The sequence below is a fragment of the Orycteropus afer genome, unplaced genomic scaffold, assembly GCF_000298275.1.
Source record: "Orycteropus afer afer isolate SDZICR_OR568_19922 unplaced genomic scaffold, OryAfe1.0 scaffold00113, whole genome shotgun sequence".
In the NCBI taxonomy this organism is placed as follows: domain Eukaryota; kingdom Metazoa; phylum Chordata; class Mammalia; order Tubulidentata; family Orycteropodidae; genus Orycteropus; species Orycteropus afer.
Window position 1 is genome coordinate 2,480,325 of NW_006921700.1, and position 27,199 is coordinate 2,507,523.

At 42.3% G+C, this 27,199-nt stretch overlaps 1 protein-coding gene across 1 annotated transcript in view; it reads left to right on the top strand.

Moving 5' to 3' along the window:
• Positions 1 to 27,199, top strand: part of MYO5B (myosin VB) — a 351,393-nt gene that overhangs the window by 78,971 nt on the left and 245,223 nt on the right. The window contains exon 6 of the mRNA XM_007943854.2: positions 11,102 to 11,258. Within this exon, the coding sequence (XP_007942045.2) occupies positions 11,102 to 11,258 (157 nt within the window). The remainder of the gene's footprint in view (positions 1 to 11,101; positions 11,259 to 27,199) is intronic.

Genomic DNA, 27,199 nt, shown 5'->3' on the forward strand with positions numbered 1-27,199 from the left:
TCAGCAATCAGGAGCTCCTCAGTTGCTCATAGAAAATCCCACCTTGGAGTTTACAAAGACTTATGGGTAGAAAAGCCACACTAAGTAATTTACTACACCGCAGGGCATTAGCAGATAAATGCAGTTGGTGTGGAATGTGTATCACATAGCTCACCTATAACCTGGATCTGAAATCACAGCCTGTAGGCAGAACAGGAGGTCTTAGCAAGCATCTTCAACCCCTTAGTTTATGGGCAAGGAAACACACCCTTTCGCGTTAACTCACCAGGGCTCACCCTTTTCTGCCTCTGCTGGCTGGAGCAGTCACTACAGTGCCTTGGGCTCAGTTTGCTTATCTGCAGTGAATGAGGAACTGGGCTTGGTGGATGGTGCTCCCTGAGGCTCTTGCCAGCTCTGACATTCTGTGATGATGCTGTCACATCTGGGATGGGGACTGCCTCAGTCAGGAACAGCGAGTTTGTGGAAAGGATGGATTCATTTTGCTGCTACCTAGATCATGTTATACCTAAGCCCATGGCTATCAGGTTTATTTCAACTGATGGCAACCCAGTAGGACAGAGCAGAACTGTCTTGTGGCGTTTCCAAGGCTGTAAATCTTTTCAGAAGCACACTGCCACATCTTTCTCCCACATAGCAGCTAGTAGGTTTGAACCTGACAATCTTTTTGTTAGCATTCAGGTGCTTTAACCACTGTACCACCAAGGCTCCTTGCAGTTATCCCTAGGAGGGCTATAAATAGAACTTAGTGCTCCCAGGGCTGCTGAAGCTGAAAGGGAGACCAACACTGGGATATTAAGTGCTTATCTCCTATGCTGTCAGAGGTTCATTTTCATCTTACAAGTAGACACTTGGACTCTGACTGCTAAATACCAATTAAGCAGTTTCCAATGACTGTTTATGATGATCTTCCTCATTGGCCTGTCTGGAGTCCTGGGCTGTGACTGAGCACCCAACCTAACCATAGAGAGGAGGATGTTGAGGGTAGGATATCAACATCTGACGGTGAGGGAAGGCCCCCTGCCTCTCTCATGCCTCCTTGGGCCTGCAGGGCTCCGACCCAGGTGCCCTCCCTCCTCCCACTTTCAGGCCTGGCTGGCTGTCATGTTGGAAGGGTTTATAGACTCTCTGACTTGGAGAGTCCAGGTCTAGCCCCTTCTTCTTCTTCTTCTTCTTCTTTTTTTTATTGTGATTTGGGTGAAGATTTACAGAGCAAATTCACTTTCCATGCAGCAGTTCACATACACTTTGTCTCATGACATTGACCACAGTTTACCACAATGCAACAGCTCCCCTCCCACTTCCTCCGCATAGTTACCTCTTCCCAGTGTCCATCTCTCTGTGCACTCCTGCCCCCTGAGCTGTCTCCCTGTGCATAAGCAGCCCATCTTTCTCCCGTGATTGTTCTCTCCAAAGAGTGTATCTACTTAAGGTAAATGTTCAACTCATATGCCTGTCTTTTGTTTGGCTGGAAACCATAGGTGTGGGTTCAATTCCAGACCTGAAGGGCAGCTAGGGGCCATAGTCTCAGTGGTTCCACCAGGCCCTATCAGACCAACAAACCTGGTCCCCCACCCCTTTTTTTTCCTCCAAATGATTTTGAGTTTTGTTCATTGTTCTCCCTCTCTATCCAGGATCTCCTACATAGATACCTTTCCAAGTGGATAACAGTGGTAGCCGGGCACCATCTAGTTCTTCTGGTCTCATAGTTGTATAGGCTGCAGATCAGATGGTGTACCAGTCACTTAGCCCCTTCTGATAGCAGAAATGTTCTTTATAACACTCTCAACCTTGGGAGGAAACCTTTTAGCTTTAGAATAATTGCATTAATATAGCTCTGTGCCACACTGGTTTCCTCAGACCTTCTCACCTAACTTTACTTACATTCTGACCTACTTCAGTACTCCTAACCTTGCTCTCCCCCTCCCCACATAACTTAATTTTGTCCCCCAATCTAATTCTGCCCTCCACCTGACTACTATCCTATCTCCTCCAGCTATAACCTAGCTCCTCCAACCTAACTTCCTCCCCTATATTAGGTTTTATATATAATTTTTTATCAATATTGTTTTGTATACTTATATACCTAAGCAATTTATTATTTCACTTTGCTTGTTTTAGTTTATAAAAATAGTGTCATGCCATATATAGCATGGTCATTTTTCAGTCAGCATTGTTTCTGAGATTCACTCATGTTAATTACCTGTATCACTAGCTTATTCATTTTCACTGCTGTAGACTATTCCTTTGTATCAACCTACTATAATATATTTATCCATCCTACTGTTGATGGATGTGGGTGGTGGTCCCAGTTTGGGCCTGCTCTGAACAGTCTTGTACTTATCTCTGGTGCATGTGGATGTGAGTTGCTCTAGGACTAGGCCTACTGTTGCCGCCATTGCTTCCTTTTCACTCTTTTACTTCCTTCACTGTAGGCCACTACAAGTTGAATGCTATTCCATATACAACCATGAAAAAGAAAAAGAAAAAAAAAGAATATCTTCCTATGTACACATGTTCTTACAGATATATATTGTTTTGTATGTAAACATTAACTTATGTAAATGTATTGTTATATTTCATCCTGTTCCTTTTTTGCTCAACACGATGCTTTTAAGATGCACCAGTGTTGTTTATGTACATCTAATGTGTTCTTTTATATTCAGTATTTGTGGGTGTATCCACCACATTTTACCCTTCTCTTCTTCCCATGATAGAGACCCAGACTGCTTCTAATTCCCCACCATCTCAAACCTCACTGCTTCATGGATTTTGTGCATTAGTACTGAAGAAAGTTTTGTATGGTGGAAGAATAGTTAAACCCAGAAGATAGTCTCATAGACACTTTCTGGAGTACATATCCCTTTAGGCACTTGTGTAAGAATTTCCCTGGAATGAATGTGAAGGACCAAAACTGTTAGGTCATAGGATGTGTGGTGTCTTAATTTGATAAAGTGGGGCCAGGTTGCTGCCTCGAATGGCTGCAGCAGATGACATGTCATCTAGCAGTACAGAAAGGTTCCTATAATTCCACATCCTTGTCTGCTTTAAGTACTGATGGCCTCCTAGACTTTCAGTGGTTGAAAGCGATCTTACAGTTTTAACTTGCATTCTGACTGCTAATGAACACAGCCCTATGCTTATTAGCTTTCCTCTTCTTTATAGTCTCTCCTGTATCTTTCACTCTTTTTCTCTTCAGGTTCTTTTTCTTGTTGATTTGCAGAAGTTCCTTGTCTAGTCTAGATGGTAATCTTTCTCATTTTAGAAATTATATTTTTCCTATTAATTATTACCAATTACTGCTGTCTGTGGTACTGACACAAGTATCTTTGCTGAACAGAAATGCTTAAAAAAAATCCTTTGCATCCCCAATCTTCAGCATAGTCATCTTCACCATTATAGATTGATATGTGTTGTGATGATGGTGTTAAAAATATAATTAGAGAGTAAGACATAGACAAGGCAAGAAATAGACTGATCATCCCATTAGTGCAGAGGATGTATTCTACTGACACATCCAAATTTTTAGATGATTGGTCACTAGAGGAAAAAACAAGACGAGGGGCTTAATGATGTGTTCGGGGATGGGGTGTCTTTCCTGTTATGCCTTGGCAAACCAGGCTTCCTCCTCCTTCCTGTCTTGTAACTGAGCTGTGTCTTGGGGACTTTAGCATGCATTTTCCCTTCTATCCATCCTCTCTCAAGGATTCCCAACCCAGGGAAGTAAAGTTGCACCTGTCTGAGGCCAAGGGAACTCCCACAGTCAGTCTCCTTCCCGTGGGTGAGCCATGGGAAGACTGAGCACAGGGCTGGGACCCCCAAGTTCAATTTTCCAGGCTGTGCATTGCACAGCTCTAGAGGATACCAGACACTGGGCTCAGCCGGTGCCACTATACATGGCAGACCTTGCCTAGGGGTCTTCTCTTAACACAGTCCACATTCTGGATTGCAGATCTGAGTCTTTGTACTTGAGATTGGGTTATCATGGGACTTAAGTTCTAGTGGGAGAGAGAAGGGTAGGAGGAATACTAAGTAGATGAGTAAAATATTAGTAAATTGTATAGTACATGTTATGAAGATAAGTGGCCAGGGAAGTGATGTTTCAGTTGAGAAGGTGATATTAAGCCACCCAGAGCTGAGGACCCCAGATTCTTACCCAATCTTTGTTCCAAGGCTAAATTTGTTACTTAGAGGTTCTTTACCAGGTGCTTTGTTGTACAAGGAGGAGTGTAAGAATAATATAGAGGAGGAAATTATGGGGAGGTAATTATGGGGAGCTTTTGCATTGTGGGAAATTGCAATCAGTGTCATGAGATAAAGTGTATGTGAGCAGCTGTGTAGAAAGTGAATTTGCTCTGTAAACTTTCGCCCAAATCACAATTTAAGAAAAAAGAAGAAAAATAAAGCTGAAGAAAGAAACAAACAAAAGGAGTAACACCGAGAAGTCACAGCATTAATCCAGGAGAAAATTGTGGAAGGAGACAGAGGACTGTGTCCAGGTTTGAGCTCCATGTCCCCTAGCTGAGGAACCCTAGGCATATCATGTGGCTTCTTTTCTCCTCTTTAAAATGAGAAGACTAGTATCCTAAAGGGGTACATGGTGAAGAGTATTGTATGCCATTCAAGCGTGATGTAAACAGGTGGTGGTTAGTTAATTTCTTTAAAAAGCAGTAATACCTGAGGGGCTGTAAGACATAATGTGATTGAGTGCCAGGCATTAAGGGCTGTGAGATCTAAGGCAGCCATAAAGCAGGAGAAAATAAAGAAAGGAACCCTGTGTTGCCTGGATATTTAAGCAAAGAAAAGAGTGACATGCAATGAATCTGAAAAGGGAGGTGCTGGGTAGCAGGGGGCCTTGAACACAGTTGAGGCTGGATCTTACTTGGAGGCGGTGGGATGGCACTGGAAGGTTTAAAGCAGGGGAGAGATATGATCCAATATTCATTTTCTGATGGCTGCATAAGGCTGTATTAAAGGCAGGTCAGGGTAGAGGTTAGGAAGCTGCTGTTGTAATGCACATTAGAGACGATGGTAGCTTGGACTAAGAGGTCTGGAGAAGAGAGCAGATTATATTTTGGAGATAAATTCAACAGGACATGGTAAAATGTGATTTGAGAGGAAGGGAGGAGTCCACAATGACTCCTTGGTTTCTGGCTGGAGAGAATGACTGGAAGCTGGTGCCACTTACGTGGAGAAAGCGTGGGGGAGTGTGCTCTAGTAGGGAGACAATGGTGGGAGGAGTAGCGAAGTGTTTGGGGAAGGGGTGATGGGCTTCGGTGCCAGGAGCTCTGGGATTCAAGGTTAAAGCCCAGTGCCTTCCCTCAGTGGTCTCCCAGTTAAACCGGTGTGTCATGGGACTCACTGTTAGAGCACATTGTGCCAGGTGTAAGAACGGGGTGCCACACAGCTGCACAGGTGGGTCCCTGGCCTTGCAGTGCTGTGAAGCTGAACCTCTGGAGTTTTGCCGGCACTTCTCTCTCAGCTCTAGGACTGCTTGAGCAGTGTTACCTGTGGGTTCTGTGTACGTACTGCTGCTTGGGAGGCCACGGGTGACAGATTATTCCCTGCAGGAAACCCAAACAAGACAACATGCAGCGAGGTTTCTCACAACAGAGCTCCCTGGAGTATCTTCCTGGCTGATCAACAGGGCTCTTCTGTGGTGCCACCACAGCTACCTGGACTGTTCTCCTTACAGCAGTCCTGGCCAGCAATAGAGGACAGGGGCCCAGCTCAGTTACTGAGCTTAACACATGACTTGGGTTATATAGGAGGGGTAGGAAGGGTTAGCAGCAGTTGAACCTCTGAGAGCGTATTGAACTGGGGAGTGATTGTGTGTGTGTGTGTGTGTGTGTGGTAATTGTGGGGTATTCTACCTGGAAGCTGGACAATGGATAAGTTCTGGCTTCAAAATCCTGTGTGATTTCATGGGACATAGATAGGCCTTCAGGGGTCTTTTCTTGTTTGGGGTGGTACATCACTTCCTGAAGAAGCCTGGGCCTGACTAACAGCTGGTAACTAAATTTCTTGGTGATGGTTCACTTTATCTAAATAAAGGGAATTTCGTTGGGCCTAAGAGGAAAGGATTTACTGAAAAGCAAATTGACCTATGTTGCCATCAGAGTCATCTCTATGATTGAACTGAATGAATGGTTATGTAGTCGAAGGACACTGGGTAGGATTCTGTACTTAAAATATCTCCCCCTCAACTAGCCCTAAATACACAAAATTTGAAACAAAGAGCTTTTTCCCACACATACTTCCTACTAGGGTTCTAGTCATGCAATCACAGAATGTCAGAGGAGGCCTTAGAGTGTTCCAGTCACAACTCTTTACTTTAGAGATGGAAGAACGGAGACCCAGAGAAAAGAAGTAACACAAAGTCACACAGCAAGTCATGACCAGGCAAGGACTAGAACCTGACATTGAATATAAGGTAGAATGTGACAATGTCTTAAAAATGATATGAAGCAAGTGATGTGGAACTGTGAAAGGTGGAGAAATAACGTCCTGCTGTGTTGCTTGGTTAAGGAATCGGGAAGGAAGGGACCTCAGTCGAAGGACGTCTGTTGAATATGATTTCAGAATGCCATAAAGAGTGGTGGTGGGAAAATGTCCAGACTTAGGAACTACCAAGTACTCCCATTTGGGTGAACTACAATGCCATCATCTCAAAAGAAGTGTTGAGGTCATCTCATATAATCTAGTAGCAAGTCTGTAAGGTGAGAGGTAGCCTCCATAGTGTGATGAAATGGCTTACAAAGAGCCTGCTGACGGCAGAACCAGGACTCAGGCCCGATCCTGAAACAGAAAGCCCAGTATCCTTTTCACACCACCACCATTTGCCCTGTCCTTGCTAAGGGCTGTTTTTTTTTTTTTTTTTTTAATTTTAGGGGCTGCGTTGTAGAGGGTTTCAAATGCCCAGCTAAGGAGTGTTGACTTGATTCGATAAGCAACACGTTGTTTAAGGTTTCTGAATGAAGAAAACGTGATTAGAGCTTTGCTTTAGAAATTTAATCTGGTAGGAGTGTTAGGGTGCATTAGAGACTGAGGAAACTAAACCAAAGAAACCACTTAGAAGAAACCAAACAAACCCACTGCCGTTGAGTCAGGTCTGACTCATAGCAAACCCCTCCTTGGGCTTCCGAGGCGATATCATTACAGAAGTAGAATGCCCAACTTTCCTTTTGGGAAGTGGCTGGTGGGTTTGAATCTCCAGCCTTCTGGTTAGCAGTCAGATAGATGCTTTAGGCACTGTGCCACCAGAGCTCCCGCTTAGAAGAGCATTGATATAATTGAGGGACATTTTAGTTATCTAGTTCTGCTATAACAGAAATAACACAAGTGGATGCTGTAACAAACATAAATCTATTTTCTTACAATTTAGAGGCTAGAAATCTGAATTCAGGGCATGAATGCTAGGGGAAACCTTTCTCTGTGGGCTCTTGGGGGGAGGTTTTTGCCTCCTTTCAACATCTGTGGGCCCATGTTCCTTGGAGATCTACATGTATCTTGGCATTGATTTTCTTCTGAGTCTAGGAGATACCTAGCACAGACTCCAACTTCAAAGGATGTGCTGTGCTCTCAGCTCTGTCTGCTCTCTGGGGAGTAGTTATAGCCCTCCTGTAGTTAAGGAGCTTGCTTGTTTAATCTTTTATATCTCAAAAGAGATGAATTCAAGATACAATCTAATCCTGCAGATTGTATCCTGCCTCATTAACATAACTGCCTCTAATCCTGACTCATTAACATCATAGACCTTAAGATTTATAGTTATATCAGATCATGAAATGGAGAGTAAGTACATAGTACTGAGACTCATGGCCTAGCCAAATTGACATATATTTTGGGGGATACAATTCAATCCATAACAGGATCTAACTCATAAGAGACTGGACTAGGATAATCTGAGGGTTGAGTAATTTAAGTACCTTGTCCAAAATCATCTGAGGTTCAAATTCAAGTCTGTTTTTAATGACTGTATCCTGGAACCAGCACGTAATCCCTTAAAGCTAATTTATGAGTTGTTAAAAAATGATGTCTATATAACTTATGTGCACGGAGCCCTGAACTAGTCTAGAGATGGGAATGGGTGGTGTGTGCAAAAGAATTATAATGGAGCTAAATAAAATCATCAGTTTTTCCAGGCACTTTAAATAGGTATATATGGGGAAGTGTTAGAAGGTACATACAGTGCAAGAAGAGGTGACTTTATCTGACTTCAGCCTGAATGTTAGCATCAGGTTTAAAATCTGTCAAATTAGGTAGGAGTTAGCACTAGTAGCAGATACTTTTCATACTTGTTTCTCATGACCATCCCTCCCCACTCCCCCCCCCAAAAAAAAAAAAAAACCTGCCATTGAGTCATTGCTGGCTCATTGTGACCCTCATGGGGTTTCTGAGGCTGTAAATCTTTACAGAAGTAGATCATACCCAGTCTTCCTTCTGTGGAGCAGCTGGTGGGCTTGAACTGCTGACCTTCAGGTAAGCAGAGCCTCAAATGTAAGATTTTTAAATCTTGTGGACGTTTATTACACTTGACAATACCTTGACCATGTATATACATTTCTGTGGTTATAGGGTGCTGTTGACTCAATTTTGACTCACAGTGACTCCATGTGACAGAGTACAGGAGCCTCATAGGGTTTTCTAGGCTGTAATCTTCACAGGAACAGTTCACCAGGGCTTTCTCCTGTATGCAGTAGAGTTACGGAGTGGGTTTGAACTGCCAGACTTTTAGTTAGTAGCTGAGTACGTACTCATTTACCACTCCTCCCCCCACACACACACACCACCTAGATTCCTTCTCTTTTTGAGTTTCTGGCCCTTTTTTCTCTATAAACTAGCTCCCTGCTTGGACTTCCCTGAGAGCAGGCTGCTTGTCCCTCAAACTTTTCTTCCTCTTCTATCAGTTACTCTCCTTCCTAAGCAGTGGGTGACTTTTCAGTTACTGCTCTGTAATGTGCAGGGCAATCCCATCTTTTCATTGCCATTGAAAAGTGACCAGTGTCATTGGTCTGTGCCTGCCGATTTGTCTGTGCCAGATGTAATATATTATGCATGTCACCTCAAAGTCCAATTCCCTGTGTGGGCTTGGCAGCACTCCCCACCCCCCCAGCTGATGTTTCATTCCATCCTGGCATCCTAGGGATCCTTATTAAGTACTTGAGACAATTCAGACCTCTCCATTCCAACTGTGTGCTGCTGAGGCCAAAGGCTCAGATCCATGTTGTGCTGATCCATGTGTTTTAAGTTAAACCCACAGACTGTGGGGAAAACCCCAAACTTTTGGGTTTGGCTCCTGCAGTCCAGTTATGCTTGTTGAAGTTACAGAGGCTTCTAAAACTGGCATCAAGTTTGTGTCTGTTTTGGAGGATGCAGCCCAGTTTATGCTGCTCTTGGTCACTTGGAGTGTTCTGAGCAGATCTTCAAGGAGTTGATGATGAAGGCATTGAGAGTAGAAGGCATTGTGGAAAACTCACAATTCCAGGATCTTGTGAATGTAATGTAAAATTGGAAAAAAAAAAGAAGATAAAAGAACCCAAAGACTTTTTTAGAGGCCACCTTTCAGTGGAACGATTTCACAGGAATGAGGAGAGTAGAGAGAGCTTTTCTGTTGGCAAAAATAATATCCTGGAACTGTAAGGGATCTCAGGAAGCCACGGCTTAGTCCATCCCCCAAATACTAGGTAGGATTCTATAAATATTTTCAAGTAATTGGTTGTGTAGCCAATTTGAGTGATCTATTTTTTTCAGCTTCATTTTTTCAGCAGTGTCTACTGGCCACCTCTATTCACCCAGGCCCTTCACCCATTTGATGATGATTTGTGTGAGCTGAGATAACGCAGCTCTTCACTGACCTTGAAGAAGGGCAGAAGGTTAAGGCCGCACCACCTGAACTCTCCCCGTGCTCTTCCCTCCTGCTCTGTTTATGGAGTCTGTCCGTAGTTGGGAAGCTTTCCTTCTTCCCCATAATCTTGACAGCTGGCCCAGAACAAAAGAGAGGGCCTTCTCTTCCTCCCTCTGCCATTTGTTTACTTGTGCTGGTAAACTACAACCTATGTGATAATTAGCAAGGCAGCAAAGAGGCCACCTGCCATGGCTTCGCTTTTCTTTTCTTCCGTAGCCCCGTAGCCTGTAGCCCGCTCTGCCCTGGAAGCCTCAGGAGCTAGTGTAAGGTGTATCAGCATTGGCTGGTGTCAGGGGACTTAGGTTCTAACTCTACCTTCGTGCTTCTCAAGTTCCTCCTTTGGAAAAGAAAGGGAGGGATGATTAGTTGATCCCTAACTCGCTTCTAGTACAGTGATACATATTTGTGCAGACGCTGTTAGAAGCTCTGGGGATTCAATGCAAAGTACATACCCTTCTTCCCTAAATATGGCTCAAGCATTTGTTCTCATTCCTTGCTTGAACGTCTTGTGTTAAAGGAATAAACACAGATCGTTTTCTTTGGTCTGATGTAGAGTATCTTTTTTTTTTTTGCTTTCTACCCCTCAAATCCTTCTCATTGCAATTTATACATATTTTGTCTAATTTCTGCAAAAACTTGAGACAAGATCAGCATAGGTTAATAGCATGCCCTTTATGATATATTTATATGAACAAAAATGTTCAAAATGGTGCCTGGTTGCATGATAGGCTCAGAAACAGAAGAAAAGATCCTCAGTTTTGAAGAAATTATAGCTCATATGGTGTCATAAGGTTCTTAGGTTACAACAAAGGTGGGATTATGTAACTGAAAGTGTGTGTGTGTGTGTGTGTGTGTTTAAATTCTTAGAGGATGTATATAAGGGAGTCATCTAGGATGCACTGCACCCAGGAAGTACTCAAGAGAGATGACTAGCTGGCTGCATCTCCTTTCCTCTGGGTCATGGAGAGGGCTTGTGTGCTGGTTGTAAGTCCTTTTTTAAAACTTCTTCCCCCATCCTCTTTACTTTAGATTTTGTGTGGGCATGTGAGGGAAGGTGGGGAATTTTTATGCTACCCTTTCCCCTTAATCCCTGAGACGAGATGCTTCTGATAAGGCTCAGACCCTTGTTGACAGAGTCTTTGGAAGGCAACAGAGCCTTTCATGGCCAGCAACTGACCAGAGCTGTTTCTCTTTCAGAGATGAGAAGAACCAGTCCATCATAGTCAGCGGGGAGTCTGGAGCTGGGAAGACAGTGTCAGCCAAGTATGCCATGCGCTATTTTGCCACAGTCGGCGGCTCAGCCAGTGAAACCAACATTGAAGAGAGGGTCCTGGCATCGAGTCCTATCATGGAGGTAAAGCCTTCCGAAGTTCTCAGCCTTCCTGGCTGGAGTTTTTTCTGCTGGCAGCAAGATTGCTGGTTGTCAAGTCCTCCTTGACTAATCACAAGAATCTTTGGAAAGAGCTCACGTATCAGCCTGAGGGCCTCATTGTCCACTGTTAGGAAACAGTTCCACCCTCACCACACTTGGTTAGGTGCCAAAGACAAAGTCAGTATTAGAAAATTGGCATTATGCAAAAATGGAGGATGACCACATCAGATTACTAAATGGAGAATAACTATGTCATAATATAACTATCAAATTACATCGTCACATAACTGCCAAATTCTATCATTGATTGCATAACTGCCAAACCACTGAGAACCATGACCCAACCAAATTGACACATAACTTTAACCATTATAACCAGCATTACTCTCACCTTGGACCTCAGCATTTGTTTCTGCCAGATACATATTATTAATGCACAAAATAATTGAATAATAGATTTTTAAAATTTTAAATTTGTAAACGTGAAATATCAGATAACGAGAAAGTCATTAAGTGAAGAGTAGGTATATAAAGGTGCCCTGCAAACCACAGATTTGAGAAAATGTCCTTCAGGTCCCCAGTATTGGGCAGAGTGTTCTCCACATCCCTTGCCTGTGGATCCTTGAATGTTGCATTCACAGTTCCTCCCCACCTTCCTCAACAGCACCTTCTGTGGCTGTTCTCCCTCTATGCTGCCATCGTGTGTCAGAAAACCAGTGCTCCACCATAACCGTTAATTAGATGCTTTAGAGGGCCCACTGAGTCAGGAAGTCACTTCTCATGATGGATGGGGAAACTGATGTAGAATGTTCTTTTGCTCCCAAGAAAATATTTGGGCATTTTATCTTTTTGCCAGGAGAGTGAAGAATAATGGTATGTGATAAAATGGCATCATTGAACATCCTCAGAAAACAGTTACCTGTAATGCCAGGGTTGGAAGGGATATTGGGCAATCTACTTCTGTATGTAGAGTTACCACGTTGGAAACCCAAGGAAGGGTAACTATGAGTCAGAATCGACTTGACAGCAGTGAGTTTGGTGTTTTTTTTTGGTGTGATACCAGGGCAGATCCTGTCTTATAATGTCATCCCTTCTGCCATTCCAGGGCACCATAATAAAGGCCTGAGATACATGGGCTCAGAGCAGTCAGTGCAATGACAAGGTCCAAAATATTCCCTAAAAATCAGATCTTGCTATAACCAATCCTCGGAAGGAAGATTAGGCGTTCTACTTCCGTAGCAGTACTGCCTTGGAAACCCAAGGAGGGGTCACTATGAGTCGGATCCAACTCAGTGGCAGTGAGTTTGGTTTTGGTTTATAACCAATCACGTTTGAGAGTCAGAACTCCATTTCTATTTGTTCTTTCCTCTATAAAGACTTCATTCTGATAGAGTGGAACTAAATGTCTGCATCTTTCCCAGGCTAGCTCCAGTTCCCTGCCTTTGAAGATGACGCTCTTTGTTATTATTTGCATTATAGTCAGGTAGGAGTGGGCCCTTTGGCTAGCCCTAGTAGTTTTATTAAAAAAAGAGTTAAAATTTATTAGAGCCCTAGTAGCACAACAGGTAAGTGCTCTCCTACTAACTAAAAGATTGACATTTGAACCCACCCCAGAGGTTCCACAGAAGAAAGATCTGGTTATCTGCTCCTGTAAGCAGCCTAGAAAACCCTGTGGGGCAGCTGTGCTCTGTCGCATGGGATCACTATGAGTTGAAAATCAACTCAAACGGCACACAACAAGAAGAAGGTTTATTAAGGAGGTTGAGGCCACAGGCTGCCAAAACAGCCTAAGGCTTCCCTGAAGAGCCCTGAGCCCCATCAATTCAGACACAAGTAACCAGGATGGGGTTAGCCTTTCAGATTATTTTGGACCTGAGGGGAGTAAGACCCTACCTGGACCTTCCCAGGCCCCATGGAGCTCTTCCTTCCTTTACAAGTGCAGGAGTGAAATCTGAGCCTCAAGCCAGAGGGTTGTATGGGTTATCTAGACAAAATCTCTAGCCTACAGAGATGTGCTGTCTGGATAACTTTCATTCTCTGAGTGTTAGAACATTGCCTTTTTATTAAGAATTCAAGAAGAACAAGTTTCTGTATCTGTTGTATGAAATGGGAAATGATCAAGACAATCCAAGGCATTTTTACCTAATAGGAAAAACTTTTGTTCTATTACATTAGTTCTCTAACTTGAATGTACATCAGAATTACCTGGAGGGCTTGTTAAAGCACATATTGGTGGGCCTTCAGCCCAGAATTTCTGATTCAGAAGGTCTAGGGAGGGGCCTAAGAATTTGAGTTTCTCATAAATTTGTATAATGACGCTAATGCTGCCGGTCTGGGTACCACACTGTGAGAACTTCTGACCTTTTAGAAAGGTACCAAGGGCTCACTGGAAAATAGTTGGAAGATAAGGAAGAATAAAAGAAAATCTCCCATTATCTTGCTAATGGACCTGTGGCGGCACTGTGGTTAAAATGTGGGGTTGCTAATCAAAAAGTCAGTGGTTTGAACCCATAGGCCACTTTGATGGAGAAAGATGAGGCAGTAAAGATTTACAGCCTTGGAAACTCCATGAAACATTTCTACTCTGTCCTATAGGGTCGTTTGGAGTTAGGATTGACTCAATGGCAGTGAGTTTGTTTTTTGTTTTTATCCTGCTAATAATCATTTAGTGCTTTGTTATATTTTCTTCTAGCTTTTTTCACTGAACTTCATAGCTTAAACCTGTCCTCAATCATGGAACTTTTTATGAACTCTCTTATTGGCTACAAACATATGTTAATGGATGCTTTTACCATAATTTAATCCCCTATTGTCAAGCATTTAGTTGGGTTGATTTTAAGCCCTGAATTGTATGGCCTGGCCTTGGTACCTGTGCAGAAGGTGTTCGTGGACCATGACCTCCCTTGGACCACCTACTGTGCTGTAGTAAGGCAGCTAAGAGAATACTTTATAATTCACATCATATTTTTTACCTGAAATGTGAGTGAAGCCAGGCTTTCAGCTGGTTTGCTTTTGCTCTCTGGTTTCAAAAATCAATTAGTCTTTTAGGCAGTAAGATTTCAAAGACACATTGCTTTCAAAAATAGAACAAGTAGTTATTCTGGACAAAATAGAGAAGGGAAGAAGCTGTTTGATGTTTGGTGATGAAACAAAGAACTTGCTAATCAAGACAGAAGTTTAGTGAAGACAGATTACCACATTACTAAACATGTATGAGATGCAGGGGGTGTGCTTTTTCAATTACAGTGGTCTAAAATTATCTAATGTTTGTAGTGTCCTTTATGGCCTAAGTAGGCTGGTAGACTGCAGGGAGGCAGGCACTTTGGCAAGGGAGAAGTGGTGGGAGAGCAACAGTTAGGGATTGAATTATGTCTCCCCAAAATATGTTTTGTAAATCCTAACTTCTGTGCCTGTAGTTAAAATCCCACTTGGGAATGAATTGTTTTTGTTACATTAATGAGATAAGATTAGTGCAGGGTGTGGCTTAAATCTCTTTTGAGATATAAAAGAGATTAAACAAGCAAGTGAGAGAAGCAGAGATGGGAGAAGAGAGATGCCAAGCTCAGGAGCAGAAGCTCAAAAAGAGACAAGAACCTTCTTCCAGAGCTGACAGAGAGAGAAAGCCTTCCCATGGAGTCAACACCCTGAATTCAGACTTCTAGCCTTCTGACTGAGAAAATAAATTTGTTGTTAAAGCCACCCTTTGTGGTATTTCTGTTACAGCAGCATTAGAAAACTAACACCCATAAGCAAAAATACACAAGAAGTGGTTCAGTTGCTAAGGTCACACAAGAAGTGGTCCAGTTGCTAAGATCTAAGGAGAAGGGATGTATGCTAGAAGCAGCCTATGCTTATGAGGTGTCATTAAGTAAGTGCTACAGTGGTTTGCACTCAAAACATTAATTTTTCTGCCTTTTGAAAATTGGTACTTTAGAAAATGTGTTGATAAGTCCTTATGGTTCCTTCTGTCCAGTGTGGATTTTGCCATCATAGGGACTGTCCCTTGAGCTGTTTTTAAGTGTTATATTTGAGAAGAATCTTGCATATGATCACAGAAAGGAAGAATTACAGCCAGGAAGAACCCTGGGTGAAATTAGAAAGAATTGTTGCCAAGGAGGGAGAAACTTCTGCATCACCAGTGTCTGAAAATCTAACTTCTAGAGATTCCGACTCTAGCTGGGCCCTTGTATCCAGAAAGCCAGTCAGTTTTCTGCCTCTTGAGAGGACCATAACCAACACAAGGCATGTCTTAATCAAGGAACAGCTGATTACTGATTACTCTGTCCCTGTCTGAGGGAAGGATTGTACCTCTCAATGAAGCAATCAGTTATGGTCATGTCATCATCCCTTTATTTCTGCAGCCTAGCCACTGCAGTTGTCTCCCAGGGAGCTCTGAGTATCCAGGGCAATTGGCCGAGGCAGAATTCCCAGTGGGCTCTAGGAAATGGCAGTGATATGGATTAAAGGTGACTTGAGGATGAATTGGGATTGGCTAGGGTAATTGGCATGATTTATCATCAATGTCAGGTCTCCCTGACCCCATTCTGTTTAAAAGCTTGTCAGCCTACCAGAGTGATTTGTCCACCAGTCTGCACTGATTAAAAGAACATTGGCAATCAAGAGACTATTACTAGACAAACTAGATGACTGGAACCTTCTAAAATTAAACACTTACTCACATCATAAGACTTATCCAAGAGAGTAAAAAGAAAACCTACAGATTGGAGGGAAAAAATTTGGCAACAACATATCTGAAAAGGGACTAATTCCTAAATTCTATAGAAAACTTCAACACCTCAACAACAACAACAAAAGAACTAACTCAATTAAAAAAGGGGCAAGAGACATGAATAGCTGTTTCACCAAAGAAGACATTCAGGCAGTCAGGAAATACCTGAAGAGATATGTGTGACCATTAGCCATTAGATAGATGCAGATCAAAACAACAATGAGATATCATCTCACCCCAACAATAACAGCAATGATTAGAAAAGAAAAAGATGTTGGTGAGTGTGTAGGGAGATTGAAAGTCTCATGCACTGCTGGTGGGATTGTAAAAGGGTACAACCACTGTGGAAAACAGCATGGCACTTCCTTAAAAAGTTAGAAATACCATATGATCCAGCAATTCCACTACTAGGTATATTTCATAGAGAAATAAGAGACATAACACTGTAGATATATGCATACTCCTGTTCATTGCAGCATTGACCATAGCAAAAAGATGGAAACAACTTAAGTGCTCATCAATGGATGAATGGATAAAGAAATTACAGTACATACACACAATGGAATACTGTAGTAGTTAGGTTTGTGTGTCAACTTGGCTAGGCCTGGTTGAGTGGCTGGACAGCTGGTGGTAGTTATTCCCCATGATGAGACTGGCAATCAACTCCATGGTGGGATCTACCACAAGCAGCTGAGTAGCTGACTTTGGGATGTGGTCTGCTTCCTGTATATAAGGAAGAAGCCTTGGGAATGGTCTCTAGCCTATAGCACGGTTGGACCCTGCATGTAGCTGTGTCATTGCTCTGCAGCCTGCTATGCTCTGCCGACCTTGGGACTTATAATGGACTTAAGTTAATGGCCTGCCATGTGGTTTGGTAACATCGAGACTGTGCCTTTTTACTTGTCAACCTTGGGGCTTCTCAGCCTCAGCAGCCAGCAGCTGTCTGAGTGAAGAAACACCTCTAGCTCCAGTGGGCCAGGAGCAGGAAGCAGAGCTGGACCCCAAGGTTGAGGGGCTTTCACCCAGACCCTCGAGCCTGACACTTTGAACTTGAACTTAAAGCCTCCGAACTATAAGAGATAAACTCCTGTTTGTTAGGGCCATCCCATTTGTGGTATGTTCCTGTCAGAGTGGCATTAGGTAACCAGAAGAAATACTATGCAACATTAAGAATAATGATGCATCCATGAAACATCTCAGAACATAGATAGACCTGGAGGACATTATGCTGAGTGAAATAAATCAATCACCAATGGACAAATATTGCGTGAGACCACCATTATAAAAAGTCAAGAAAAGGTTTTATGTACAGAAAGAAAGATTCGTTTGTGATTTACTAGGCATGGCGTAGGGAGGGAGGGAAAACCACTTGCTAGTTAGCAGACAATGTATTAACTAGGTGAAAGGAAGGACAGTAAGGGGGAAGTTGACACAATATGACCAAGTGCAGAAAGGCAATGGAAGGTATATAAAAGTAAAACAGCACTGGTAAATACTATTACGTACACAATCATGCAATAACAGTAACAACAGACAGAAATTCATGAGTGGATACATAGGTAGGTATGTAAGCTAAGTAGGTGTGGGATGGTGAATGGGAGTATATCCATGAGAATAACTAGGTTTGGCAGAGGATGTGTCTACATCTGTATGTGCTACAGATAAATCTGAGTGTACAGTAGAGCTTTGGAGCTCTGGTAGCATAGTGCCTAAAGCACTTGACTGCTAACCAGGAGGCTGGTGGTTCAAACCCACCAGCCACTCCTCGGGAGGAAGGTTGGGCAATCTACTTCCATAATGATACTGCCTCAGAAACCCAAGGAAGGAGGGTCACTATGAGTTGGTTCTGACTTGATGGCACATAACAACAACAACAACAACAACATAGTAGAGCATGCATGGACTAAAGTTCTGCACACTTCTTAGCCATAACCAAACACCTTGTGGGACTGAGTTACTAGGCTTAGGATCATAACAGCAATGATTAAAAAAAAAAGACGTTGGTGAGTGTGTGGGGAGATTGAAATTCCCATGCATTGCTGGTGGGATTGAAAATGGTACAACCACTGTGGAAAACAGCATGGCACTTCCTTAAAAAGTTAGAATCTTGAGGTCACTTAGGTCACTTGACATAACATGGTCCTTAAAGACAACATTCTACCTTCTACTTTGACAAGTAGCAACTAGGGTCTTAAAAGCTAGTGAGTGTCCATCTAAGATAAAACTATTATTCTCTTCCCATCTGGAGCAAAGAAGAGTGAAGAAAATCAAAGACTCAAGGAAACAATTAGTCCAAAGGACTAATGGACCACATGACCACAGCCTCCACTAGCCTGAGACCAGAAGAACTAGATGATGCCCAGCTACCAGACTGACTGCTCTGATCAGGATCACAGTAGAAGGCCCTGGACAGAGTGGGAGAAAAATGTAGAACCAAATTAAAAATCATCAAAAAGACTCAACTTCCTGGTCTGATAGATATTGAGACTATGGTCCTTAGACACTCTTCATACCGGGAACTAAACCCACTGTTGGAGACCACCTTTTATCCAGTCAATGGACAATCCTATAAAGTGAACAATAACATCCGTAAGGAACGTGCTTCTCAGTACAATCAACCAAAGAAGACCGAAAGGGCAGCATTTGCCCCGAAAACAAAGCTCAGAAGGCAGGAAGGGAAGGAAATGGAAACCCCGGGAAGAAGTGGGAAGAGAGCTGTTACATTGAGAGGATTGTATCTAATGTCAGGAATCAAAATGTGTGTCAGTTGTTGAATGGAAAGCTGATTGCTCTGTAAACTTCCACCCAAACCACAATAAAATGTTCAGGGAAAGAAAAAGGTTTTTAGAGGAGGGACAGGCATGCACCTCTGGGAGCCACAAAGACACCCTCTCATCCTGGAGCAAGAGAGGGGGCTGGGAACAGTGAGCAAAAGCAGTAGAAACTAAGACCAGAGAGGTAATTTTCAGGGTTTGAGGTTTTTGTTTTTTCCTTTAAGGCAAAGAAATAAGACTTAAACTTACTAACCCAGTCACACAAGAATCTAAGAATTTGCCTCCCAACATACTTTAGCCATCTCATCTCCTCGTTTTCTCTCACATACCAGCTCTCTAGCCACTTCACACTTGTCCAGTCTCTAAATATCCCTGTCCCTTTGCCCATGCTGTATTCATAAATGTAAACCTGTCCTCTGCCCCTTTCCAGTGGGTAAAATTCCACTTGCTCTTCAAGATCCACCTCACTTTTTCACTTCCTAAAGCCTTTCCTATTTTGCTGGGCATGGCTGATTGTTCCCTTCTCACTATTTGGTACATGCCTCATTATTGTACAGCTCCAGCTCTATGGAAATAATGTGTTCCAGTCCATTTTTGCTTTGGCGCTCTGGTAGCATAGTGCCTAAAGCGCTTGGCTGCTAACCAGGAGGCTGACAGTTCAAACCCACCAGCCACTCCTCAGGAGGAAGGTTGGGCAATCTACTTCCTTAGTGATACTGCCTCAGAAACCCAAGGAGGGGTTGCTATGAGTTGGGTCCGACTTGATGGCACATAACAACACTTAGTTATATTCATGTATGCATAAACAGCAAAGAATGGTGTCCTGTTATGTCCTATATAAATGGTATCATATTCTGTCAGCCTTGGAAGGAAGATGGGGCAATCTACTTCCATAGTGATACTGCCTTGGAAACCCAAGGAGGGGTCGTTACGAGTCAGGTCCGACTTGATGGCACATAACAAGAACAACAATTCTGTCAGCCATTCTGTAACTTATTTTTCAACCTTTGTCCATGAACTGTGCTTTAGTTCAATCGTTTTAATGGCTGTGTAATATACCATTGTATGAATATATTTCTTGCCCCTACTGGTGGCCATTTGGGTTGTATTTCTTTGTTGTTGTTAAATAGATAGGTGCATTAGGCTTTCTTGTGTGCCTCTGATTGTATACTTCTATGGAAGTGTTTCTAGATGACATGTACAGGTAGGATTGTTAGGTGTGTACATGTTCAATTCTATGAGACGTGCCACTTTCTTCAGAATAGTGGTTCCAGTTTATATTAGAACCACCAGTGTTTGGGAGTTCCTGTTGGCTCACATCCTCATAATTTTTTTCATAGTATCAAAGTTCTTAAAGAACTCTGGTAGTGTAGTTCCTAAGGCATTTGACTGATAACCAGAAGGTTGGTGGTTTAAACCCACCAGCTGCTCCACAGAAGGAAGATGAGGAGATCTACTTCTGTAACGATTTATTGCATTGGAAACCTAATGGTGGTCATTATGAGTTGGAATTGACTCGATGGCAGTGAGTTTGGTTTTTCTGGTTTTATCAAAACTCTTAGTTGTTATTACTCTGATGGGCTGCCATTTTAGTCTGCATTTCCCTGGTTGCCACTGAGGCTAAGTATTTTTTCTTATGTTTATTAACCATATGACTTTATTCTGTGAATATCCTATTTATATCATTTGCCTATATTTCAATATTTAACTTGAACATCTGCCTCTTCTGTTGGACTGCAAACTCACTGAGACTCAGGACCTGGGATTTTATCATCTATAACAAGTGAACTTGGTGTCCTTATGTGTAATAATGTTTCATAAGTTTGTGGCAACCAAGAAAATCTAGCAAGAGTTTAAAAGATGAAGAACTACAAAGAATTCAACCTCCCCCATCCTCCCTGCACAAATTAGAAGTTTTTCATATGCAGAGTAGAGCTTTAATGGGTTTGGTAGTGAGAACGCATACAACCTCTTCTTTTTGTGTGTTCCATTATATACTTGTAAAGTAAGTACTTTCTGATTCATTATCTTACTGCTCAAAGCAGCCTAGTGAGCTAAGGAGGATGGGTCTTTTAGCAGGAGTCTTCAGACTCTGGGCAAGGATTCCCTTAGCTATCAAAACAGCAATCTCAGTTGTGGTAAGGGGTCTTGTTCCTATTTTACAAATTAAGAAATTGGGATTCAGAGAATTGAATAGACTAGCTTCACTTGCAGTATGCTAGTGGCAGGGCTGGGAGCTGGCACCTACTTAATCATTTAATCATTTTCAGAGGGAATTGGAGTTTTTGTATACTGTCCATTCTATCATATGTTAAAGTGAATGAAAATGATGCTTTCTTGCATCTACATTTACCACTTTACAAATATTTTTTAATGCCTACCATGTGCTGAACACTGGGGTTGTTGTTAGGTGCTGATTCGTAGTGACCCTACGTATAACAGACTGAAACACTGCCTGATCCGCACCATCCTCACAACGTTGCCATGCTTGAGCCCATCAGCGTAGCCATTGTATCATTTCATTTTGTTGAGGGTCTTCCCCTTTTTTGTTGACCCTCTACTTCACCAAGCATGATATCCTTCTCCAGGGATTGGTCCCTTCTGAGAACATGACCAAAATGTGAGAGATGAAGTCTAGCTGTTCTTCTATAGAGTATTTCCACTGTATTTCCTCCAAGACAGATTTGTTCATTCTTCTAGTAGTTCACGGTACATTCAATATTCATTGTCAACACCACAATTCAAATGGATCAGTTCTTCTTTGGCGTTCCTTATTCATTGTCCAGCTTTCACATGCATGTGAGGCTCTTGAAAATACCATGGCTTGGGTCAGGTATACCTCAGTCTTTGAAGTGACATCTTTGCTCTTGAACACTTTATTTTTTTTAAGTTTTTATCATGATTTGGGTGAAATCTTACAAAGCTGATTCATTTTACTCTCAACAGTTCATACACATTTTGTTTCATGACACTGATTACAATCCCCACATTGTAATAGCTCTCCTCCCACCTTCTCCCTGCAGTCACCCTTTCCCTATGTCTTTCCCACCTGTGCATTTCTGCTTCCCTAGCTTTCTCCCTGTGCAAATGCTGCCTTTCCAATCTCCCATGGTTGGTTGGTCTAAGGAGTGCATCTTCCTGGTGTACTTGTTCAACTCATAGGCCCGTCTGTTGTTTGGCTGAAAGTTACCCACAGGAGTGAGTATTGCAGGTCTGAAGGGTGACTAGGGATCATAATGTCAGGGGTTTCACAGGTCTCTTTTTGACCAGTAATCCTGGTCTTTTTTGTTTTTTAAATTTTGTTCCACATTTTTCTCCCATTCTATCCAGGATCTCCTATTTTGATCCCTTTCCAAATGATTGGCAGTGGTAGCCGGTACCATCTATTTCTTCTGGTGTCAGGGTTGTTGTATATGCTGAGCTTCTCATGGTCTGTTATTACTTTGGACTTATCGTTTCTATACGTATTTGATTTTCTCCACTCTGAATGAGGAGAGATCAATAGTTGTATCTTAGATGGCTGCTCACAAGCTTGTAAGGCCCTAGTCACCACTCACCAAAGCAGGATATAGAACAATGTTTTTGTGTACTATGTTGTGCCAGTTGAGCTTGATGACCCCCACAACCATGGTCCCAAGCCTATAGGCCTAGCGCCTTATCCCTCAAGGTGCTTCACTGTGGCTAAGGAGTTATCCTGACTTTGTGCCCTGTAGCTCTATACTGCATATGGACATTTTTATGTTAAAAAGGTAGTTTGCGGCAGCAGATTTGCCCAGTGCAATCTGTTGTTTGATTCCTTGACTGCTGTTTCCATGGGTGTTGATTGTGGATCCAAGTAAAATGAAATCCTTGAGGACTTCAATCTTTTCTCCGTTTATCATGATGTTGCTTATTGGTCCAGTGGTGAGTATTTTTGTTTTCTTTATGCTGAGGTATAATCCATACTGAAGACTATAGTTTTTGATCTTCATCAGTAAGTGTTTCAAGTTATTTTTACTTTCAGCAAGGAGGGTGGTTTCATCTGCATATCGCAGGTTGTGAATGAATCTTCCTCCAATCCTGATGCCACATTCTTCCTCATATAGTTCAACTTCTCAGATTATTTCCTCAGTATACAAACTGAATAAGTATGGTAAAAGGATACAACCCTGATGCATGCCTTTCCTGATTATCCTCTTGTGCAATTTGAATGACAGCCTCTTGCTCTATGTACAGTTTTCTCATGAGCACAATTAAGTGTTCTGGAGTTCCTATTCTTCCCAATGTTATCCATAATTTGTTATGATCCACAATCAAATGCCTTTGCATAGTCAATAAAACACAAGTAAACATCTTTGTGGCATTCTTTCCTTGCAGCCAAGATCCATCTGACATCAGCAATGATATCCCTTGTCCCACAACCTTTTTTGAATCCAGTTTGAATTTCTGGCAGTTTTCTGTCAATATACTGCTGTAATCATTTTTGAATTATCCTCAGTAGCATTTTACTTACATGTAATGTTAATGATATGGTTCAGTAATTTCCACATTCTGTTGGATCACCTTTCTGTGGAATGGGCACAAATATGGATCTCTTCCAGTTGCTGGCTAGGTAGCTGTCTTCCAGATTTCTTGGCATAAGTGAGTGAGTGCCTCCAGCACTACATCCGTTTGTTGAAACATCTCATTGAGTATTCCATTAATTCCTGGAGCCTTGTTTTTCACCAATTCCTTCAGTATAGCTTGGCCTTCTTCCTTCAGTACCATTGGTTCTTGATCATATGCTACCTCCTGAAATGGTTGAATGCCAGCTAATTCTTTCTTTTATAGTGACTCTGTGTATTCCTTCCATCTTGTTTTGATGCTTCCTGCATCATTCAGTAATTTGGCCCATATAATCCATCAGTATTATAACTCGAGGCTTGAATTTTTTCTTCAGATGCTTCCTGCATCATTCAGTAATTTGGCCCATATAATCCATCAGTATTATAACTCGAGGCTTGAATTTTTTCTTCAGTCCTCTCAGCTTGAGAAATGCTGAGTATGTTTTTCCCTTTTTATTTTCTAACTCTAGATCTTTGCACATGTCATTATAATACTTTGTCTTCTCTAGCTGCCCTTTGGAATCTTTTGTTCACCTCTTTTACATCATAATTTCTTCCATTCACTTTAGCTACTCTGGGTTCAAGAGCAAGCCTCAGAGTCTCTTCTTTTCTTCCTTTCCTGTCTTATTGATGACCTTTTGCTTTCTTCATGCATGACACCATTGATGTCATCCCACAACTCATCTGGTCTTTGGTCATTGGTGTTCAGTGTGTCAAATCTGTTCTTGAGATGGTCTCTAAATTTAGATGGAATATATTCAAGGTTGTGTCTTGGCTCTTGTGGACTTGTTTCAATTTTCTTCAGCTTCAGCTTGCCTGGGAGCAATTGATAATCTGTTTCATAGCTGGCTCCTGGCCTTGTTCTGCCTGACAATATTGAGCTTCTCCATCCTTTTTTCCACAGATGTAGTCAATTTGATTCCTGTGTATTCCCTCTGGTAAGGTCCATGTGTATAGCCACCATTTATGTCATTGAAAAAAAAGTATCTGCAAATGAATAAAGCATTGGTCTTGGAAAATTCTATCATGTACTCTCCAGTGTCATTTCTACCACCAAGGTCATATTTTCCAAATACTGATGCTTTTTTATTTTCAACGTTTGCATTCCAATCACCAGTAATTATCAATGCATCTTAACTACATGGTTGGTCAATTTCAGACTTCCAGTTTTCCTAGATTCATATTCTGTACATTCTGTGTTCCAGTGATAAAATTATGATTGCAACTGTTTCTTCCCATTTGAGCCACAGCCAATCAGCAAATGATGGTCCCAAAAGCTTTACTCCATCTATGTTGCCAGGATAACTGTACTTTCAGGAGACAGCTCTTCCCCCAGTTGTATTTTGAGTGCCGTCCCACCTGAGGGACTCATCTTCCAGCACTATATCAGACAATATTTCCTTGCTATTCCTAAGGTTTTCAGTGGCCATTTTTTTTCAGAAGTGGACCTGGCTATGTCCTTCTTCCTAGTCAGCCTTAGTCCAGGAGCTCTGCCAAAATCTGTCCACCATGGTCGACTGTGCTGGTATTTGAAATACTGGTGGCATAGCTTCTAGCATCACCATAGCCTGCAAGCCACCACAAGACAACAAATTGATAGACAAGTGGTGGAAACACTAGAGTAGGTGCTGGCAATACATGCAGAAGATGTACAATCCCTGCTCTTGTGGAGACAGATGGTGAGTGCACACAGGGTAAAGGAAGCAAGAAGAAAGTACAGGGTGCAAGGAGAGCACCTGACAGGAGGAGCTCTCCTAGCCTGAGGGCTCCATGAGACCCTTCCTGAAGAAGCAGATTTACAGTGAGATGAAAGAAAAAGTGTCATTTAGATGAAGGGAGCCATGGGGCAAGTGTTCCCAACAGGGAGGAACACCACATGTGAAACATAGGTTGGGACAGAATGAATAAAGAACTTTTGAGAAAGCAAAAACAGTTCAAGAGAGTTGGAGGCTGGAGACTGAAGGCAAGAGTGACAGGAGGCAGTGCTGGGCTGATTCTGCAGGCCCTTGTAAGCCACACCAAGGATTTGAAACTTGACTTCAGAGGACAGGAGATAGCATTGAAGCATTGTACTCAACAAATGTCAGGTTTACATTTTAGAGGAATTACCCTGGCGGGTTAGTGGAAAATTGGCAGTAGGAATGGGAGCAAGGAGACCCTTTCAGAGGCTGTTGTGGTTGTTCAGGGAAGAGATGATGGTGACTGGGGCTAAGGCTCTGGCAGTAGGGCAGAGAGAAATGGGAAGTTGTGCAACACATTAGAACTTTTACACCACATAGACTTAGAAGGTGAGTGACTATGTAGAGGGCAGACCAATCTTGGACTAAACAGCTTCTCTCAGGCAGAGTGAGGCTGAGATTTTTGTGAATGGATGGTTGAATGATTCAAGGCCTTCCCTTACTCATCTCCAAAATACAAACAGTAGTAGTTTCTCTAATGTAGACTTCACAGGGGACATATTCTTGAGTATTAATGAGAGTTCAACTGTTGATATTTTAAGCAGTAGTAATTTGCTTTTGGAGTCCCTGGGAGGTGTAATGGTTAATGCAGTCAGCTGTTAACAGAAAAGTTGGAGATTTGAGTTCACCCAGAGGCACCTTGGAAGAAAGGCCTGGTAATCTGCCTCCCCACAAAAATCAGCCATTGAAAACCCTCTGGAGCACAGTTCTGCTCTGACACACATGGGGTTGCTATGAGTTGGAGTCAGCTTGAAGGCGCTCCTTTTTGTTTTAATTTGCTTTGAGCTGTCTGTTAGCCTTGTTAATAATAGATACTCCCTGACCATAATGTACTTCTGGGATATCAGGAGGTGGTAGTTCAGTAGCTTGGATTTGGCTGTGCAGAGATAGAAGGAGGATTGGGATTTTAGATTTCCTTTTAACCTCTTTGTGCCTCAAATTTCCTGGGTAACTGAGATGTTACAGTGGATTTTTTTAAAGTGTTTTTAGCACCTAAAAATGGAGAAATGTGAAGGAATTTAAACTATTAATAAATTCATTACCAATCCATTAGTAATGTGATGTTTTATAGAAAGTGAATATTCACACATCAAGATTTATCAACATTTGTTGTTGTTGTTGTTATGTGCCGTCGAGTCAGACCCGACTCATAGCGACCCCTCCTTGGGTTTCTGAGGCAGTATCACTACGGAAGTAGATTGCCCAACCTTCCTTCCGATGAGTGGCTGGTGGGTTTGAACTGCCAGCCTTCTGGTTAGCAGTCAAGTGCCTTAGCCACTATGCTACCAGAGCTCCAACATTTAGCCACTCACTTTAAAAATTGTCATCCAGTGTTTTGAACTACGCCCTCATTGCTGTGTAAGAAATAGTACTGGTAAGATATACACAAGAGAAAAGGATCTGGTAATTTCTGTGGCATATATAACTTTGCAACAGCAACAACCAGAAAATATATGTGCCGGTATATATACATGTATGCAGATATGTATATAGATATGTATAGAGTATGTGGGTATATTTAAAAAACAAACAAACAAACAAACTCACTGCCATCGAGTCGGATCCAACTCATAGCAAGCCCTCCTTGGGTTTCTGAGGCAGTATCACTACAAAAGTAGTGTTCTGGTTCCCTAGTGCCGCTCTGACAGGAATATACCACAAATGAGATGGCCTTAACAAACAGGAGTTTATTCTTATAATTTGGAGGCTTTTAGTCCAAGTTCAAAGTGCCAGGCTCTAGGGGCTGGGTGAAAGCCCCTCAACCTTGGGGTCCAGCTCTGCCTCCTGCTCCCAGCTCTCTGGAGCTAGAGGCATTTCTTCACTCAGACAGCTGCTGGCTGCTGAGGCTGAGAAGCCCCAAGGTTGACAAGTAAAAAGT